Here is a 22,617-nt window from a genome sequence, read left to right as displayed (position 1 = left end):
ATATTACTTATTAAATTTATGAATACTATATATTAAGGAAATAAATTTTGTTAAAATAAAATTTAAATCAAAAGCGCAAAATTTTCTTTTTTAAAATTATTCTCAAGGATTTTAAATATTTTTATTAAAGTTTTCCTTATTGGATAAAGTGTTGTTTGGATTTTTATTTTTTATTTTCAAATTTTAGAAATTTTCTTATTGCACTATTCCTCAATTAAAAAAAAAATTGAAACTTTGTTTAAAATGCATAATTTATCTTTAAGAATATCATTAGAACTTCTAGTTATAATCATTTTAATGCAATAAATTGGTATGAAAATTAGATTCCAAATCTAACAATATTTATTAAATTGAAAAGGTATAGAAATAAGGATAGTATGTTTTATGAGGAATTTTTAATCGTGAGAACTAAAGCTTATTTTATTATTATTCTTAATGATTTTCAAATTTCTTAAAATATTTTTTTAGAATCTTCCAAAATTACATATTTCCTTATCGGAGATGCTCTCAAATTTTCATAAATTGAAGTTTCTTATTATATTAGAGTTCCCAATTTGGAGAATAAATATTTTGGAAAATTTTAGAGGAAGTAATCTTTCATTAAAGGACATTACTAAATGATTTAAGGAAACTTAGTAATTTGATGAAAATAAATTTCTTTGAAAAAATTTCCAAGATAAGATATTTATCAAATTGGAATTATGTAAATGACAATTTTATGAAAATAGATTTTAGAATTTGAGAGCATATTTCTTATCAAATTAAATTTTCAAAAAAATATTGTGATGAAAATTTTAAAAGTTCACATTGCCCTATTACAAAATGTTTCTAATTTATGAAATAAAAATTTTCAAAATTTTTTAGACATAGAAGATAATTTATTCATCATCGTAATTACAAAAACCCTAAAGCTCTTAATCAATTCAAATGATCAAGTAAGAGTAGTTCATAGGCAAGCCTATAGCCTCCAATATTAAGCCCATCAAGGGTATGGACTTTCATCATCATCTTAAAGTCCATCTCAATTCTCGATCATTGCCAATTTCAATAGTGGTTTGGGCAAAGGAATTAAGGAATGAAGATTTTCTTAAACATAAGACTAGATATTTTAATAGTAAGAGTGGTCAATCCTAAAATTGGAACTCTTCACATGATAATATTGATATTAAGGATCTTTGTTAATTTAGATATAAAATAGTTGAATCACCTAAAATGGTCCTACTTGCGTAGTTTGAGAGTTGAACTTAAAAAGTATGCTAATCTTGTCTTAGGAATTTTTCATGTTTATGTTAAAATCTTAGATTTAAGCAATGAAAACAATATCAAATTTTCAAAAATGATTTTTTAGGGTTAAAGTACTAACTTTTAGGTTTAGATGTTCCTAAACCTTAAATTCCAAGTATTGAAGATGACCTTGAAGTTGTTGGCAATCTCACAAACCCACGAGCTTCTACCTAATGACTCAACCTTGTTTTTAGCACACTTTGAGTGGAGAGGAAATGAGGGTGGAGGTTATGACTCTCTTTCTCTCTGGATGGTGGAAGACAAAAGGTTATGGAAACCTAACCTCTATAGGGTATTTATAAAGTTCCGAACTAGGCTTAGGTGACTTGAGCACACATAAGCGTAGGTCACTTAATTTAGCCTAAATTGGGTCCTAATTAATTAACCAACCCAATAAGGCCTACTAACTAATTAATTAGCCTAATCCAAATACCTTATTCATTTACCCCTATGCAACCATGTGTAATTACCAAAACGCCTTTATGCACAAAAGTGAACCTAGAGTCAATCCAACCCTCATAACCCATGCCAACAAGGTATATGAGCTCAGAGCGGAGACCATTGGGACCTATAGGAGTATTGGCTCCCTTATAATTCAATTCTAAAGTTGATTCAACATCCCACTATAAAGAATCAACTAAACTCTAGTATCCTATGTAATTAACAACAAGACTATGTACTTAGGTTCGTGACCTACCATCCATTGTGTTTAGTCTCCCCATGAACTAGTGTCCATAGTTTAACAAGGTGAAAGCTATCGGCCTTTCAAGACTACCTTTACTATTTTTGAGTTATAGATCCTTATATTGTGTGTTCAATTGACATATCTTAGCTCTCAAAGAGCTTATGTCAAGTTCCACTTAAGGAACTACTATGACAATAGTTTCTGTGAAAACACCTCATTTTGATCACCCAAGGGGACACATTGTCTCAATCCCATGAGATATCATGGTGCCTCCATTAAGAATACCTATTGCTACCGGTTTCCAATAACAGTGGCCCAATCCATAAGGAATATATAATTAACTTACGATCTCATTTGTAGGTCAAAACCACTGCTAAATTTAACACAAGTTTAATATTCTCTCAAGATTGAGAGATGACACAATGAGGCAACTTAGTGAGGTCAAGACTACTTGATAGCCTTAAGTCATGACTTATCATAGATCCAATCCAATGTGTAACCATACACACTAGTGCACTCACCATGGGAAATCCATTCCAATAGCCAAAACCAATCATCCCTCCAATTAGGAGGTGGTGCACTGTAGCCTCTAATGGATTTCCTAGACTTATGAACCAGTTGTGAAAAAATCATCTATTTGTAAGGAACCTATAACTTGGATCTTCCATGCAACTCCTACTGCACCCAAATCACGTACAATGCAAAAGATGTAGACAAGAATACTCATAAAGTGTAATACATGAAATAAGGATAGATAAAAGTGAAACTAGAATATTAATAAATAAATAATGAATTCCAAATTTTGTTACATCATGTCATGCTTTTAAGGGCTCTATCCTAATAGTTTAAGGCAAAGAGGTTAATATGAGATGCTCTCTACCTACTAAATATTTTAAAATGACTTTTCAAAAGAAATAAGGACTACTCAAGCAATTAATCCTGCTCAAGTGGTTTTGAGTTCACTCAATCGGTTTGAAGTCTACTTAAGCGGTCATGAGCATCTTATTGAGTTTAGAAACAGATTTTGGATGAATTTCACTCAAACTCTAATTTTAAAACTTAAGATATTGAAATTGTTTAGGCTTTTGCTTATAAATACCTCCTTGATAACCATTAAAGGTTAGAGATTTTGCTTTAGTTGAGAGGGTTTCATTAAGAAGATCTTTTTAAAGATCTTAGAGAGAAACCCTAACATGCCATTTCATTCTTGATATCTCATTCAAAGATTTGATCTTTGATTATTAGGTTGAAGATTATCATCCCTTCGAAGTAGCTGAAGGATCTACTAAGGAGCAATAGGAAGTTACTGCATTGCAAACGTGAATCGAGTTGTAGGTTCTGTAGAGTAAGTCTTTAGGGTAAAATGGTCAAGTAAATATGTGTAACTTGATTTCAAATAGTGGATTTAGATTAGTAGGTCTTAAACCTCATGATTTTTTATGTCCATTGTTTGTTGGGGTTTTCCACGTAAAAATCTTTTGTCTCATTGAATATCTTTATATTCCTACTTATATTTTGATTGATTATATTGAATTCCTTTGATTGATTTGTTAGGTTGTTATTGAGATTAGAGTGGTCATTTTGGTAACTATTATCATCCCTAACATCTCCTGGCATATATTTTGAACATTAATAATTATATTATTTTATCTTTAACTAATCACATGACATTTCTAAAAGGTAAAAATTAGTTTTTTATATATCTAAAGATTTTAGGTATGACTCATTTAGTTATTTGGGATACCCCTAATATCTATTAGGTTAAAAGAATTTGGTATGATATACAAATATTTATTTAAATTTTTTAATCACCCCATTTACCTTAGTTGGGTATTCCCTATTAAACTTTCAGTAGTTTTTCAATACCATTTTTTTAAAAATAATTAAAAAGGAAAATTATCTAATAAAATAACTAACTTGAAGTATTTTAATAAACTAATATGCAATACATTAACTAATAAAACTAATTAGCTTGAGAAACTACACACGATCAACCAATACATTTTTAAAGAATTAATTAATAAAGAAAACTTGGCAAACTTGCATCAAATAAATTAACAAACATGAAATATTAAATAAACTAACATGTAATAGGTTAACTAAAAAAAAAATTAAATAATTTGAAAGATTACAAACTATAAATCAAGGTATCAAAAGCTAGCCTCATTACTTATCGATCATGAAATATCTACTATTTTCTAAAACCTAAATATCATAAAACAAAAATAATCAAATTTAACAAATGAAAATTTTCAAGGTACATGAACTAAATTACAACAATCAAGAAATACTTAATTATTTTCTAAAATCTAAGAAATTTTTCAAGGCACATGAACTAAATTACAATAATCAAGAAATGCTTCATTATTTTCTATAATCTAAATATCAGAAAATAGCAAATTCAAAGGCACTTAAACATAAGAAGCTAGAACACAGGCTTATACTAAAACTATAGAACTAAAACATGGGATTTTTTAAAGTATAAAATTAACATACCAAACTACTAAATTCATAAAACTAAACATTGGATTTTGAAAGCATAAAATTATCTCAACAAACTAATGGAAACTAAGCCTAAAAAAATTTACTAATCTCTAATTAATAAACTAACAAACAGTATATAAAACAATATTAACAAAGGAACCTAAATATAGAATACTAAGAATACAAGCTAACCTGAGTTTATAAAACTATAGCATGGGGTTGCGAAAGCATAAAACAACACAAATTAAAGGGAACTAACCTACATAGCTCAATAACATATATGCTAATCAATAATCCAATATCAATTATTTATAAGTGCATCAAATAACAATCAAAATAACCTAGACATGATAAACTAAATAATGCAAGATAACCTAAACTAATTAAAACTAAACATGGGATTTTATGATTAATAAAATAAACTAAAGGAGACTCACATAAAGGACTCAAAAATATGCATACAAATTCTTAAAGAAATATTTATAACATATAAGTACGTCAAATAACTCAATCAAAATAAACCTAGGCATGATAAACTAAGTAATACAAGTTATAATTAATACTAAACATGGGATTTTATAAACATGTAATTAATAAAATAAACTAAAGGACACTTGCCTAAGTAATTCAAAGATATACATATATACTAATCAATAAAACAATAATTGTTATTTATAAGCACATAAATTAACACAATCGAAGTAACCTAAGCATGATAAATTAAAAATACAAGTTGACCTAAAATAATTAATACTAAGCATGGCATTTTGTAATAACTAAAAATTTCTAAGGGAATGAGGCTAAGATCAATAAAGGGGTAGATGTTAAAACTATCAAACATAAATTAAATATCATGGGATCTCAAGATAATAACTAAAATTCCTAAGGCAAATAGGCCAAAAAAATCGATAAAAAGGAAGATGTTAAAACTATCAAACTTTTACAAGATAAGATTTTTTTTTAATGGCATGGGAAATAAACTAATACAACAAACCTAAAACAAATTAAATACCATCATCAACCTTTTCATGGAGACCATCCTAATGACATGAAACTAAGCATGACAAAAACAAGTAAATACTAAATCTATTAAACTTTGTAAGATGAAAAATTGGATAAAGTATTCTAATAACTATAAACTATGAACAATGAATAAATAAACAAGTAAATAAAATAATATTAAAACTAATCAAACTTTATAAGATAAAGATTTAAATAGCATGGCTAAAAACAAGAAGATTAGATTATAGGATTGTAAATTGTTCAAAGTGAGACTTTTAAATGCATGGAAGACAATCTATGCATGAAATTGAAAATGAAGCAATCATGATTTCTATGTCTAGCCTTGATTCCAAAAATCCAATAATCAAAACAAATAAAGATCTAAGAAGGAAAAATCCCAACAAGAACAATGTGTCACCCCATCTTAGGATTGGTGTCACATGCATATGTGCCTCTAAAATATAAGATGACGTTGAGAAATTATCTAGAATAAATAATGTAGAAGTGATGAATATTCATGAATCTCTAACATATTTCTACCATGAAAATGAAGAAACATCTTACAACATAAGAAAATTGAACAAAAAAAAAAAAAAAATTGCAAGGAAAAAGAAATGCGTTTGGCATTTTCTTGAAGGATGGGCATTGGTCAAACCTTTCATCTAGAGTTGCTTTTCTTTTAAATTTAGGCTTGAAGAATGTAAAATGTTCAAAGAATAAGTAATTGTTAGTGAATATTAGATAAACTAGTGGAGCTTAATGAATATTTGGGAACAAGTATTAGAGATTAGCTAAAATACTAAAATTGAGTGAGGATAAAGAAGGTAAAAGTAATTTAAAAGCAAGATCTATAATTGTTTAATTCATAAATAAAATTTTGAATCAAAAACTAAAATAGATTGTGATCATCCTTAGAATATCCAGACAACAAAGTTGATCCATTTGTGGATCATTTTTCATGCTTAATAATAAAAGCAAATGATGAAATGATTTTCAAATGCTTTTTGTTATTTACTAATTCTTTAATACATTGCTACTAGACAGCCTCCTTAACATTAATAACAAATATATTTTCAGCTTTATATTTTTTTCATTTAACAACAATGGTCATTGAAAATGCCATCCTCCTTGACATGACCATACAAAATTTAATTACATTATATCTTGCAAGGCTATTTTTTCTAACTTCTACTTTTTGTAATTGATCTATTGTTAGCATTTAGTTCTCGGATAAATGAACATCAATAATATTTTTAATTACTTCTTTCTTATTTGTAGCTTAAGGTCAATCGTTTGTCTGAACATACCTAGCTTCCTTAGTGAATTAGACCCTTGGGGCAAGCCAAATTTTAGGAGAAAAAACAAGGTGAGCTTTTGAAAGTCTTGTTTTACATCAAAAGAGATGAACAATGGAAACATTTTTTTTTTTTCAGTTTCATGCAACTAACTTTATCTTTCTTTGTTCAACTGTTTTATTGAAAATTCTAATGGGGTTGTAATTTGCAGAGAAACTTTACATCATCTTTTGTAGATGATGAAACTTCTTGGGGTTGTAATTTTTCTTCCTTTGAATATCCATGGGACTCGTCTTGCATAGATTAGTTCTATGCATATATATTTTTCTTAATCAAACTAAGCCTAAAACATGTCTAAAATTGATCATATAATTTTTGTTACAATTATATGTTATGCTATATATTAAAAAGTATTTGAAGTTTTAGTTTTGATATATAATAGTGGTAGTGCTGATGAAACTAACATGTTAATAAGACGCATCTTCAAATATCAAGTATAAACTAGCTTCTATTTTTTCTTCTTCCTCTTCTTTGTTTACTTCTTAGTTCAGGCACACCAAATTCGCTTTGAGACTCACAAAGGGATAACTAAGCATATTTACATGAATTTTGATGGGACAAGATGGAAACAACCTATCCTTATTGATGATAACAACTACTTGATTGAAATCTCTTATTCATGTAAAACCAAAATGCTTGCAATGCTTCAAAAAGCAAACAAAGCTAAGTCCTATTCCAATTGAATCTTCTCAACAAGGTTGAAATCTTCATTGAGGTTTTCATGCTAAACCTTTATATGAGGATAACATGATAAAAACTTTATATGCATATATATATAAAGCCAAAAATATTTGATGGGTGGATATTGATGAAATTATATTTCACTTACATTTATAACCTATAAACCCATTTAGGTTTCTTTATATAAACTTCTTTGTTATGGTATTGATTTAGAAATGTCAATTATACAACCTTATGATGGATATTTTCATGATTTCATAAAAATCAATGCAATTACCAACATGAGGGAAACTCTAATAGTTAAGATGAAGTTACTATTGTACCAATTTAAAGAAACTCCAACTTCAGAACCATATGATTAACAAAGTAAACTACAAGAAATCTTGAATATGAGAGAACTCTACATAACCACAAAGTTCTTCACATAACTATTTGTCATTGACTTTGACTTTTGATATTTGATTTCATTTTTCACATAACTAAAGCACTTACTAACTGTGAACACCCATTTCCCATCATTAGTTTTATGTTCTTTTGTAATATCAATCACTTTTCATAAGCCATTTTGACAAGGTTTTATATAAAATTGTAGATATGGTTACAAAGTTCAAGTTTCTATTATTGAATTTCATGCATCTAATTTGGTAGGTCATCAATTGTTAGGATAGAGCCCTTGAAAGAATGACATGATGTATTTATGAGTTTTTAGATTCACTTTACTATCTCACTTTTACATTATGGTTTATTTTAGCATTCAAGATTGCATCATTTGTAATATACACAATTTAGGTGCATTAAGAATTGCATAGAAAATTGAAGTCATGGTTCCTTGTATTTTGATGAGTAATTAGCCCCTAGTTCATAGACTTAAGCAATTCATTTGAGGTTGTAATGCACTACCTTCTAATTAGAGAGATGACTTGTCTTTGTCATTAGATAGGTTTCCCATACTGAGTGCACTAGTGTGTATGGTTACACATTGGACAAGACGTATGGTGCATTGTGATGTTGGCTATCGAGTAATCATGATTTCACCAAGCTAATATGCTACATAATCTCTCAACTATGATAGAATATTGAGATAGTGTTAAGACCTTTATATTCCCTATGGATTGGGTCACTATTGATTAGGGTAGGTGCGTCCTCTTAATTATCTTAAGGACTTTTTTGTTTTCTCTTCTCCACATTTTCTGAGCAATGAAGTGATAATTTTTTTTACAGTCTCGTGCTTTCTTTTCTTTTTCTATGCCTTTTTAAGCGACAAAATGAATTTTGATTACAACTTCTTGGTTCCTTTCATTTGCCCATGTTTTCTCAGCAACCAAATGGGAATTTTCATTGCAATTTCCTGATTTCTTTTCTAGTACCATGTATTTTCAGCAAACAAGTGGAAATTTTGATTAAAATTTTTCTTTTTTTTCCCATGCTGCAAATAAGTGGGAATTTTATCACAGGTTCTAGGTATTTCTTTTAGTCCAAAGTTCTTTCATCTTTGATTGGAGATTTTATTAGACCTTGGAATCAATGTGGTTGGTTCATTTCCTCCCTGATTGTGGGACATTCAGGTTTGCTTGGTTTTGAAAATTTGAATGGTGGACATGTTTGTTTCTGGATTGGTTTCTATTGTTAAATTTCTTGTTTCTTGAAACTTTTATATATAAGTTTTAGGGTTTTAAGGCTATCTTTGATTCTAGCAAAATACCAAGGTTATGTTTGGTTCCTGGAGTTTGAGGGAAAATTTAAGGAGAAGAAAATCCAGAGGAAAAGTGGAAGGAAAGAGGAACTAAAAAAAAATAAAATATAGGTTCAAAGTCAATAAATTATTTTTATATGTTTCTTTAAATTTATTTTACTTATTTTTCTCTATTATATAAAGATTAAATAATTTTAAAATGTACAAATTTTTAATTAATTTTAATTATATTTTATTTTCTTTCATATTTCCCATAGTGAAATCAAACATGAGAAAACTATTTTCCTTAGCACTTTTTTTCTTTCCTCCATACTTTCTAGGATCCAAATGTAACCCAAGTAAATTGATAAAAAAAAAAATGATTTTCTCGTGTTTGATTTTTTTATTAATTTTAATTCTATTTTTTTTACTTTTTTTCACTTTTTTTTTCTTTTTTTTCCTCTTTATTTTATTTCCCTCTCATTTCCTTCAAATTTTCCAATAACCAAACATAGGGTAACTAAAATTGCACCAATTTCAGGATATGTTTTTGAAAAAGTTGTTAAAAGTGTGTTACCTATTGCTTGTTTGGACACACTTCATATTTTCTAATTTCAAAAATAAAAAATAATAACTTTAACTCTTATATAAAAATTATGAACTTACCTTATATTCTTCAAAATTATCTTTAAAATTTTTAAAATTTGAGGTAGTAAAATTTTTTTAATATCTCAAATGGTTTAAACAATTTTTTAAGTTATCATCTTTTTAAGGCAAGTCTCGAAGAGTTCTTGTACATGAAAATTACTACCATTTTCTATTTTTGAAAAAAATTAACAAGGTGTGTATACAAATGAGCACTAATTATGTTTTTGTGTCATTTTTCATTTTCTCTATTTCTGAAAACAAATTGTTGTCACTTCAACCACTAAACGGTCCTTAATTTCTTGCAGAATATCAATAAATTTATAATTGCTTGATCTTTTTTGGTTTGCCAAATTAGTAGTGTGAGCATTTCTTGCTTGATCTATCTCAATGTACAACAAATTTAATATTTTATTAACACATGATTCTTTTAAATTTCTCTTAGTGTTCTTTATCTTTCACCGAGAGCCCAAAATAAGCTGATTAAGTCACTTTTCTCACTTTCCTAGGATATTCCCACTGTGTTTGATTCTAGGGAAGTACTAAAGAATGAAAAAATCATTAAAGAAAATGATTTTATCACATTTGGTTTTATTGTAATGGAAAATGCGAAAGAAAATCAAATATAAAATATTTGGAAACTCGTATGTAAATTCTTTTTTCTTTATATAAAAGAGTTAAAATAAGTGAAATGAGTTTGAAATAATATAAAAAAATAATTTATTGATTTAAAATTTTATTTTCTCACTTTTTCTTTCATTTTTCTTCTATATGTTTTTCCCTCGCATTTTCTCTTAAATCTTTTGGGAACCAACCATAACCTCTCAATTTATTGTCTCCAGCTATGCCCCACACTTTGCTGTTATAAGATGTAGCTGCATCTTGCTTCTCTAAATCGTTCTTTTGATTCAGAGGAAGTGATGACTGATGGTTTAGTGAATCATCTTCTATATTGTTGGATGATGTTACCTGGTTTCTGGGGCAGTTCTGTAAAGGTCTTGGATGAGTTGTCTAATTTACATTGATATTCATTTGGACGGGGAATTGAATATGTTGTTTGGATGGGTCGCATGAGCCAATGGAGTTAATAGAAATCCAATTCCAAGCTTGAACTTTGGATGGCTACATAATATCAGGATTTGAAAAGTGGTAACAATCACTGAAATGTCAAGCCAAAGATATTCTGGTATTAAATTGTTCAGGATTTAGTTACCTGAACTTGGTATATGTAAAAAATTGATCCTTTTAATTTCCTTGTGCCTTAGTTTACCTATCAAAAGAACCAAAAATAAAAAATCTATAAAATTGCCTAAAAGGAAAGGAAATCCTGGGGCATCGTTCACCCTACCTGGCTCCTCAGATTTGGAGAAATTTACACTTTCAATATTAAATATGTTTTGCATGTTCTATGCCAAATTAATTGCTTGATTAGGGTTTTTTTCAATCTTTTCACCTTCTTGGTCTTGTTTGGTCCTATTTATTTATTTGGATAAGCTATGTTGCATGGTTGTGAGTATGATTGTCAGATACCGGTATGTGTCTAAGTGTCCGATCCTTCACCAATTTTAGGATATGAGGACTTGACTAAAAGATCTAGAAAGGGGCACAATTATAGGATACGACATAATAAAAGAAAAATCAATTAAGAATAAATATGAAGTGAAGATATCATTTTTAAAAGCTGCGATCTTTTCCTTCTAATTTCTTTTTTTTCCTTTTATCCTTCAATTTTTTTTCAATAATTCACTTTTCAATTAACTCTTCTTTTTCTCTAATATGATTATTACTAATAAAGTTAAAAGAATAAAATGATATCAATGAAAGAAAATCAAACAGTCACAGCTAAAGTAAAATAGGAGTGTCCTACAAGGATACTACACCCACACTCATGTCATTTCGTGTCAATACGGCTATTTTTGGTGAAATTGAAGGATCCACCTTTCATAGTGGATACGATGCTCTTATGTAGTTATTACATAATTTATTCCTTTTTTTTCGGAAGTCTCTAAATTTTAGTAGGAGATGGGTTTGACAACTGGGCTTATGGAAAGTTTTCTATCTTCTTCTTTTGCTTTTCTTCTTGATTTATTTATTTATTTATTTTATGGTAAGCTGTCCATCCTGCTCTACAAATAACCAGCACCACTTGGTGCACTTTATTCTGAAGCCCTACCTTCAATCAGAAACCTTTTCCCTATTTTTACTCCATTACCAAACTCTTTAATCTTCTTCCTTGCTTGTCCAGAATTCAACAAGCTTGTGCATTTATTTTCAATCCTTAAACCACTTAAAAGGACATAACCACTCATACCGTTATCTACTCATGAACTTTGTTTTCATCTACATCTCACATGTACAACTGTAGTTCAAGCAGAATGTTGTTTGATTATAAACAACCTTGCTCAACAGTTGAGGGATGTGCTACATCAAAGCCTTTAATATAATAAATCATACACTAATTATGGTTTTTAAATTCCTAAGAATTATGTGTTTCAAACTATTGACTAAATGTGAGATAGAACTTTGTTTTCGGTGTTGTGAGATAGATTCAGCTCTCATGCGCTTCTGTCTCAATTTATTGTTTTGTTCCTCTGCAAGAAAATGGTTTTTGTCTTGATTTAATGTTATCCCTTAGATCATGAGAAGTAACTTTAAAGTTGGATCTTATATTACTTTAGGTGCTGTTGTGAAATCCAAAGCCCAGCTAGTTGGAATCCATGAGAGAGTGAGAAGTGATATTGAGGGTAACCTTGCTCCAAAATCATCAGTTCAACCTCCAAAGGGTTCTTTGAGCACAACACAAGGGGAAGGGAAGCGGGTGGCAACTGCTGCTAATCCTAATGCAGAAGATGCTGCTGAACTTCTGAGGTGCATCATCATTGCTTTTTTGTCAATGGGTAGCCCAAGTTAATGAACACAACCCCATCTATCTAGCTATTTATCAGCCTATCAATCTCAATTCTGGTTTTGGTTGTAGGATGTGTATGCAATGTGGAATACCCAAGACATACTCCAGTGCGCGAGGAATGGTCTGCCCACAATGTGGGGATCGCCCACTTGCAGATGCAAATAAAGAGACTGACAAGAAGAAGGGATCAACCATCAAAGAAAAGGAGAAGAACAAGAGGATGAAGGGGCAGTCATCTCATGCTTCTTGGAAAAGTGAGACAGAGATGCAGCTCCGGCAGCAGTATGATTAATAGCAGAACCTAAAAGAGTAAGCTGGATCATGTAACATGTTTTAGGAATTTAGAAATAGAATTGGCAGAATCACCCATGTAGCTGAGTTGAATTAGCAGAACCCAAGTGCCCTAGGCACATGTGTAATGTCTTTTAACGTTGTTGCCTTCTTTGTGTGGATTTTACTAAAATCTAAACTGGTGCTTTTTGTTGTTTTTGTTTTTTTTGAATCATACATCAACAATGATGTACAATCAAATTTTAGACATTGCTGGAGTTGAAGTTACCTAGCTTGGTGATTGAAGGCTTTGAAATTTGGTTAAACACCTAGAGGTGAAACAGTGCTTGGTCAACTAGAAAAGTTTGGGTACTCAATCTGTTTTGTGTTCTCCTTTTCTCCTTTTCTAGGAGTACGATCATCGTTAGTTAGGCATGTCTGTTTAAACTGTTTCCTCTTACGAAATTATATTAGTCTATCAAAATAGGAATCAATGGGCTTCTAGGGTTGATTATTGAAGACTTTTTTTTACTGTTAATTAGCCATATTATTGGGTAATGATACTCAGAAACTAATGAGACTATTTTCTTCTGGTTCTCAACCTTAAGAATATTATTTTATAAGAGTTTTACCCTAAAGGCGTGTTTGATGCGAGAAAATAAGGAATAGTAATGGATATCTTATTCTTTTTCTCATTCATTCTCATGTTTAAATAACTTAAAAAGTATAAGACAACACTCTATCCAAGGTTAATGTTATTACTGGTCTCAAGTATGTCTCGTTGTCAAAACTTGTCATAGGAAGGTGATTGATCAATACCTAGAAAAGCTAGATTGTTTATTTAGAAAGTTAAATGAACTTAAGGCTATGTTTGATTCTTGAAAATTTTGAAGGAAAATGTAAGGAAAAGAAAATAGAGAGGAAAAATAGAAGAAAGAAACAATAAAGAATTAAAATTTACGGTAAGTTTGAGTTCAATTAGATGGGTTTTGAATGTTTAAATAAATGATATGCAATCCTAACTTAGAATACCCATAATCTTACATAAATTAACCTAAAAATAATCTTGATAAATCTTGTTTTTTATTTCCTCTTCAACTTCATATAGTTTTTTTCTTGATTACTCCAAGGGAATCTTCTTGTCAATTACAATTAAAGAACTTTAGAATCAAGCCTTGTTTTGTTATCCTCATAATATGAAATTAACCAAACCTTAGTCCAATGCAAAAAACAAGGCAAATCACACGTATCTAGCTCATAAACATAGTAGAGTGAACTTCAACTTGTAGAAATACAAGACTTCTATGACCAAGAACATGAAGAAATAGTTAGTAAATTGTTGGAGACCTTAGACCTCTCCATTACCATACCTTGATCATATAGGTGTATGCAAACTACCTTAGGCCTCTAGATCCTATGCAATGGAAGCAAAAAAAAAAAAAAAACATATTTTTATGAATCTAGGATCAAAAGGAAAAGTATTAAAAAACTTTACCTTTGATTTGGATGTTCTTAAATCAATTCTACTCGATGAAAATGAAGAACAAAGAATCTGAAAGTCTTGCACACCTAAGATCTTTTGCTCGATGACTTGAACCACGATCTTGACACTCTAAAGTGTGGGCTTTGGATAGAGGAATCCTAAGCTTTCTCTTTTTAGAGGTGGAAGACGATTCTCTCTCCAAAAGTGAAGGAAACCCTAACCTCTAAAGGGGTATTTATAGGGTTCCCCTACTAAGCTTAAGTGACTTGAGCCTACCAAAGATTGGTCACTTAATTTAATCTAAAATGGGTTTTAATTGATTAATTAACCATATAAGGTCATCTAATTAATCAATTAGCTTAATTCAAATAACTTGTTCACCATCCCTTGTGTAGCCTTACACAATTACCAAAATGCCCTTATGCACAAGAGTAAACCAAAAGTCAATTTAACCCTCATAAACTATGTCACCATGGTATATGAGCTTAGAATAGGAACTAGGGGGGTCCATAGGAGTATTGGCTCCCTCAAAATCCAATTTTGAAGTTGATTCAACATTCCACTAAAGAGAATCAATTATACTTCAATACCTTATATAAATAACAATGAGACGTACCTTGAGTTTGTGACCTACTATCCACTACATGCAGACTCCCCATGAATTGGTGTCCATAATTTAATAAGATAGTGCTATCACCTATCAAGATTACCTCTCTAATATTTGAGTTATAGATTTCATTTATTATATGATCAATTGACATACTCTAACTCCAAGGAACATATGCCAAATTTCTATTAAAAAAAATGCTATGACTATAGTATTTTAGAGAATATGTCACCTAAGGGAACACACTATTTCAATCCATGAGATATCATGATGCCTTTTTTTAGAATACTTTTCCATCAATTGTGACTCAATACATAGAGATATAAGACTACCTTAGGATCTCACTCATAGGTCAAAGCCTTATGTTGACTTTGCTACAAACTCAATATCCTCTCAAAGTTAAGGGTCCATACAGCATAGTAGCTTGGTGAATCATGATAATTAATAACCTTACGTCATGATTCACCATAGGTCCTATCCAATGCGCATTACATACACTAGTGCACTCACCATGTAAAAACCATCCTAACGGCCAAGACAAATCATGCCTCTAATTAGGAGGTAGTATACTACAGTTTCAGATGGATTGCCCAAATCCATAAACCGACAATGAACAACTCATCACTCTACAAGGAACCTATGATTTGAATTTTTTATGCAACTCCTAATACACCCAAACTATGTACAATGTGAGTGATGTGGGGCATGAATGCTCAAATAACCTATTAATGCAAATGGTTTAATAAAAGGAAACCAAGAAACATAAATAAATAAGTTTATAAATACATCTATATCTATTACATCATGTTATCCTTTTTAGGGCTTAATTCCAACATAAATATTGTATATAAAAAAATATCTAAGGGTCTTTTTAAGAACTTATTTAATATATATATATATATTTAAGTTAAAGAACAAAAAACAGTCTTTTGGTATTTTTTAAAAATAAAGGTGTTTTTTAAAAACATTTTTAAAGAGCAAAAAATAAAATAAAATTTTGGATAATTTTTTTTAGTTTTTTTTAAAATAATATTTTCTATTTTGATTTTATAAGATATTAATTCAATTTTTAGAAGATTAATTAAATTTAATTCAAGTCTTATTAAAAAAAATTGTAATTTCAAATCAATAAACAAATAAATAGTTTTTATTAAAATGTGAATATTAATATTATAATGAAATAAAAAATTTATATATATTTTAAAAATATATTATTGTAGTATATATTATGAAATATGAATATTAACATCTTCATAAAGGTATAATTGATTTTTTTTTTTTTGGTTAATAATTTTTTATTTGAAATGTATTGAAAAAAAAAACAAGAAAATTTTCAATTTTTTTAATACCTAAAAAAGCCAAGTTTTTATTTTATTTTATATATATATATATATATATATATATATATATATATATATATATAATTAGGTCAACTTTGCAAACTCTAAAAATTAGTAGATCCATTAAAGAATTGAAAGCATTAAGTTTTATTTGATTTGGTCTCATATGATTTAGAATCTATTTGCTTAGTAAGAACATTTGAAAAAATATAGTTGTGTGTAGAAGAGAAATATTAAAGACACAACTTTTTATGAACTAGTTTTTATGAATCCCAAATTACTTTGTTCTCAAGCCTTGAATCTCATTTGGTGTATGCAACTATTCCTAGGGCCACTAGATCCCTATGCCCAACGGAAACAATAACATTCAAAACTTAATAGGAATTAGTATTACGGGTTAGAAGTGCTTATCGAAAATTCGAATGTTCCTAGAACTGATCCTTGCAATCAAGAATGTTGTCGAGTGCACGGTGGTAGTTGAAAGTCTTCCAAACCCACTAATTTTCCACCCAATCATTTGTCCTTGAGCCTTAGCATTGGATGGTGGAGATCTTTAAAGGTTGGAGGCTAGGATTCTCTATATAAACATAGAGGAAAAAATGGAAGAGGCATTAGTCTAAAGCCCTAACCCCTATGGGGGAATTTATAGACTTCCCTCTACACTCAAGAGACTTGAGCCTACCTTGGGCTTAGGTTATTTAATCGAGTCTAAAAGAATCCTAATTAATTAACAATCCAATAGGAGACTAATTAATCAATTAGCCAAGTTAAGAGATATTGTTCATTAATTTTTGTGCAACCTTTTGCAATCATCAAAACACCTTTATGTACATAAGTGAACTAAAAATCGATTCAACCCTCTTAAACCATATCATCAAGATATATGAGTTCGAGCAAGGACCATTAAGACCCACAAGGATAGTATCGATTCCCTTATAATTCAATTTTGAAATTGACTCAACATTCCACTATAGAAAGTTAATTGCACTCTATTAACTTGTGTATATTACAATGAGACACTAAGTGCTTGGGTCTATGACCTACTTTCCATTGTATACAGTCTACCCATAACCTAGTGTTTCTAATTTAATAAGATGAAAGCTATTAGCCTCTTAGGATTACCTATACCATTCTTAAGTTACAAATTCTCTTATTATGTGATCAACTAACATATCCTAACTTAAAAAAACATATGTCAAATTCCACTTAAAAAATTACTATTGTCATAGTTTGTTGACATCTTAAATCTATGCAACATAAACAATATCAAACTCTTTTTAAGCTCAATAATAGCTTATAGAGATGTTTGGGTAAATTGTACCTTAGCTCAAAATAAAACTTAATATGGAAACCAAGACAAGTATTTTTTTTTTTTTTTGTTAAATTTATCTAGGAAGTTGTTTAGTTCACCTTTCATAGCTGATGTTAAAGTCTTCTCCGTGGGTGTTCATTTGAGACTTCTTTGACACTATTTCATCTCTCTCTGGCAGTCTTTTGACTTTGACAATCATGCATCCATGGTCTTTCAATCCCTTTGTCTTAATCTAAGTCCATTGTTTGGTTGTTTCTCCAACTTTCATTTGTGGATATTCTCATAGTAGAATGTTTAAGGGATTTCTTATTGCTTTGGGGAATTTGTTGTTTTTGGTTCCTAGTAATGTTAGATCTAGCCTTTTATTTGTTTATTGTGAGTGCATGAAACATATTTTTCATGTCTCCAAAGTCTAAGATGGCAAATCTTTGTGGCTTGGAATTCATTTCTATAGTAGTAGAACACCTTCTCAAGGTTTTGGATTAAGCCCTTGTAATGAGAGGTAAAGGAAAGTTTTCCTTGTTATATCTATTTTCATAACTCCTAGAGCCTTTGTTAAGTTTCCATAGGTGGTATTCCATATTTATGCTTCTTAGCTTATGCTAGTAATCTATGTAGGTTTTTAGTCATGACCATCTTTGATACACTTTAGTTAGTTGCTTGGATAACATTTTTCCCATTTGCTAAACACTTTCTTCTTTTTATCATATTGCCATGGGTATGTTGGTAATAATTGCCTCAGATATTTCAATTGATTGGCTAGTTTTGGGCTTCAAATGAGCTGATTTGATCTGTCATTGTGTATCTTTGTTTAGGGATATAAAGTGTTTGTTTGAGCACTCTTTGATTCGGATCTCTACAGACATAGTAGGCTATATGTCTCAATATTCTCATTTTTCTTTATTGCATATTATGGATATGATATTGTCAATAAATGAACTTCCCTTTTGCTTTTTCCTAGGATAAGAAAGGGGAGAAGGATATTTACTGTTGTTAAATTATTGCATTGTGATACTTGTTTTATGCTATACTCTAGTCTATGCGCAAGTGCTACTAATTGTGTACTTGTTGATCATTATTTGCAAGGTTAATGGTATCTAGTTTATGAGGTTGATCAGGTGAGTACTCCTTGTATGAGAGTGGATGAGGTATGCTTGTACTTATTTGTGTTCTAAAGGGTTTTTGTACCAAAATAGTCAAAAGGGAAGATTGTAAGCGTTTTAGCTAGGTTGACAATTATGGATAACAACCCCTAAGTGTACTTTCAAACTCAGGTTTTCTGAGTTCTCCCAAAGACTACTTATCTAATGATGATCAAGGTGTTGAAAGTGTTTGAAAGTTTAGATATGCAATTGAGGTGGTGGATGGATGAGATTGAATTAATCAGATTTTTCAAATTAATGGTTATCTTGGATTTCAGAAAGAAACTTTGGGAGTAACTGGATAACTCTTTTTAGCTAAGTCCCTTTTTTTATTTTTTTTATTTTATTTTATCCTTTTTCAAAATAGATCTAACCTTAAATAGGATCAATCCAACTTCACAATGTGAGATATTTCCAATTGTTGGATTGAATTTTTTTTCTCCCTACATAAACCCTAATTATTGTTTTCAAGTTGGAGAACATTAGGCAATCATGACACACTCCATTGAACTCCTCTTCCCTTTCAAGCATGAGTATGCTTGTCTTCCAAGAAAATCCAACTCATTTTGAACTTCAAAACAATTTTGATTAGATTTATTTTAAAATGAGCTTGATTTGTTTGGCTCTTTCATCATTGTCTTTTATTGTTATTAGATCATGGTAAAACTCATTTTTTTTTTATTGGGATTCAAGAAGAGGTCAAGATCGAACTTAATGTAAACTCTAAGTATACTCTGGAAAATGTATAGCTTAAGTTGGAAAATACTACTCAAATAGTCTAGAATGGATTGATGGACTTGAACTAAGTAAATCTTATAGGCTGCTTGTTTTTCATCTCTTTGGAGATTTTCTATATCAAGACTTGGTATTACTCTTTCTCCCCCTTTCTTCTTATAATTATTTCCTCGTGTTTATCTAGTTTTCAAAAAGTTACACCATTTTAATAAGTAATTTAGTTGAGAATTTGAGCTAATATTTAATTATTTAATCCTTGAAATGGTTTGATAATTTCTAGCTTTGTTTTTAAAATTAAAAGATATTTGAAGTTGTAATTAGAGTAGCTAGAAGTTGAGGTACATCTTGATTATGAAGTTGTAATTAGAGTAATGAACTAGGCACATAACCAGAATAACAAGTAAAATCATTTTGTCAATAAACTTTAGTAACTGCAAAAGTAAACCTCTGCAATGAAGGTTACACTAAAAATTGAAACTAATACCCAAATCTAATAAAGCAACTACTACCACAGATCAGATGAAATCTTGAAGCCAATTTGATGATCTCAAAGCCACAAAGCTGGTCAAATTTATTACATGAGTTCTTTACTATGCCTAAGCTTTAAAGGTTCGTATAGATACATGAGAAAAGTGAAAACAGAATGGATGTCACTGAATCTTAGTTACATGCGTAAGCTTGTGGTCAAGTTCATTACATGTTCAAACATAAAGACAATGCATCTAATTGGGGTTGACACCTAAGAACTCAAAACAAGAAGAAACTCCATACTAATAAATGGTTGATATAATTAACATGAAGAGGTTAAGATGCAAATATGACTGACAGGTAAGCAAATAAAGATCTTGCCCAGGAAAACTGTTGCAAGGAGACTACAAAACAAATCTCAGCAATGACATCCAAAGCATGCGATTAAATCTGGCATCCATGAAATGGAATTTATACATAACTATCTGCAACAACTCAAAATAGCATAATTTCATTGTATTTATGCCAAAGTCAAGGATTCCTCATTATTTTTTGTCAAGATCAGCAACATTTTTATCTGAACCAACAACATTTTCTTCCAGACTAACCAATTTCTCAGCCACTACCGGCGGACTGGTGATAGAACCTTGCATCTGTAAATACAATTCAAAGGAATCAGTCATATTAGCAAAAAAATCAAATCATTTACAAAAAAAAAAAAAAAAAAAAAGAGAGAGAGAAAATATTGTAGAAAACTGAACTTCATACTTGGCAAAAAAAGAAAAAATCTAATGCAGATTGAACTGGTTCTCAAGGGTTAGCAAGAAGAATGGAGTTCATATTGACACATATTCCACCTGCTACATCTTTAAATTTTTTTCGAAGTTTGAATTACTATAGTAAAAAAGGGGGGACAAATGCAATATTTTATTATCTGTTTGAAAGTCAAAAGTACTAAAAATTTATATAAACTCTAAAAATAATTAATTTCCAATTTTGGAATTCCACATATGATAATTAATAAATGCAAGATTAGTGGTTTCTACAATTAAAACCTTTTAACTCTTAGTAAAATGAGGGTAACACTCTACAATTAGTGCAAATCATGAAGCAACTTTCAAAGATTTATAGTGTGTGAACAATTATTGAGAGGAGAAAATATCACATATCTCTTAATCCTAATATTATTTTGGGAAAGTTATAATATGACAACAAAATGTCCTAATATTCATTTAGTACCCACAATTAAAGAAACCTTAAAAAGCTTGCCCTAAGGTTAAAACATGCATCCCACAAATGCTAAACTTGCCACAACATAATTAATGTAGTCATTAATAGAGACTTGATAGCAAGTTTGAATAGTCAAAGGTTTGTATGGGAAAAGTTTGTTATTAAATAAGAAGTCAAAAGATCGGTTTTTTTTTTTTTAGTTTTACTAGAACCATAGTAAATGAATATATAAAGGCTACTAAATGCATTTCGGAAACCATGAGAAAGTAGTTGAGGCTAGCATTATAAAAGGGAAGAACCTACTTATTAAAAGAATTTATTTTATAATTTTCAAGAAGAAATATACTATGTGATTATCCAGAACTTTCTGGATAAAGCTTATTATGCAAAGGGTTTTTCCTAGATTTTTTCTCAAGAAATCTTGGCTTTGAAGTTGTTTGGAGTAACATGGTTGTAGTCTACTTGGATAGTAGCTATAATAACTTCTTTTTTTTTAATCAGAAAACAAGAAATACATTGATTGCTTTAAAGAAGTTCAATGAGAAGGATGAGAAATCCTTCCCATAAATACACAACCTAATGAAGACAACAAACCTAATCTAACCATCGAAAAAAACCCCTCCTCTAAAAGGAGATCTATACAAAAAAAAAAAAAAAAAAAAAAGAATATACAAGTATTACAACTCCTCAAACACCAGTAGGCTCATCCACAAATCAGCCCACCCCTTTGGGCATACATACCGAACTCCAACTTAGTTGAATGACATTCAAAGGAATGCCTTTAAAAGCATCAATGCAAGAAGCCCAAAAAAAAAAAAAAAAAACCATAGAAACAAACTAAGTCCCACATCATCCCAGGAGTCTTCCATTTGTCCTTAAAAGATCCTAGCATTTCCCTTTCTTCACATGATCCAAATCAAAGTGAGACAAGCAATCCTCCATAGGGTCTTGCCTCTAGTGGAGTCCCTAAAACACATAAAAGAGATAATCATCATGTCACTTAAGCTCCTAGGCTGAACCTACACCATTCCTGCCTCTCTAAATAGTTAGAATAACTTTTCAATTTTCATTAATTGGTATCAGAGCCTCTGTTTCAGATTTATGATTGTTTTGAATCAATGGCTAGGCTGGGAATCATTTGAATGCTACATTATCAAAACTAGTAGGAAAAGGTCCAATTAGAGAAAAAAATTTAAACTTACAATAGCACCTTAATCAGTTATGTGCTAGGTTGCAGCAAGCTGGTATTTTTAGTGCTCTGAATTCCACCATTAAAAGGCCAAATAAGTCAGAATATTTGAACATACAAATGGA

General features: G+C 30.0%; 1 protein-coding gene across 1 annotated transcript; it reads left to right on the top strand.

Moving 5' to 3' along the window:
* The first annotated feature begins 12,397 nt into the window (after positions 1 to 12,397).
* Positions 12,398 to 13,206, top strand: LOC104880945 (uncharacterized). The gene is made up of 2 exons (XM_010659239.3): positions 12,398 to 12,676; positions 12,786 to 13,206. The coding sequence occupies exons 1-2, from the start codon at positions 12,447 to 12,449 to the stop codon at positions 13,006 to 13,008; spliced, it is 453 nt and encodes a 150-aa protein (XP_010657541.1). The 5' UTR covers positions 12,398 to 12,446; the 3' UTR covers positions 13,009 to 13,206.
* Positions 13,207 to 22,617: the final 9,411 nt, after the last annotated feature.

This window comes from Vitis vinifera, chromosome 12 (assembly GCF_030704535.1).
Source record: "Vitis vinifera cultivar Pinot Noir 40024 chromosome 12, ASM3070453v1".
Taxonomy (NCBI): domain Eukaryota; kingdom Viridiplantae; phylum Streptophyta; class Magnoliopsida; order Vitales; family Vitaceae; genus Vitis; species Vitis vinifera.
Note: the sequence above shows the minus strand (reverse complement) of the source record. Positions and strands in the feature narration are given on the sequence as shown.

Bases quoted from the DNA above. Each gene is read 5' to 3' on its own strand.
- LOC104880945 (XM_010659239.3), top strand. From the start codon at position 12,447: ATGAGAAGTAACTTTAAAGTTGGATCTTATATTACTTTAGGTGCTGTT. The intron at 12,677-12,785 runs GTGCATCATCAT...TTTTGGTTGTAG, and splicing joins GATGCTGCTGAACTTCTGAG to GATGTGTATGCAATGTGGAA.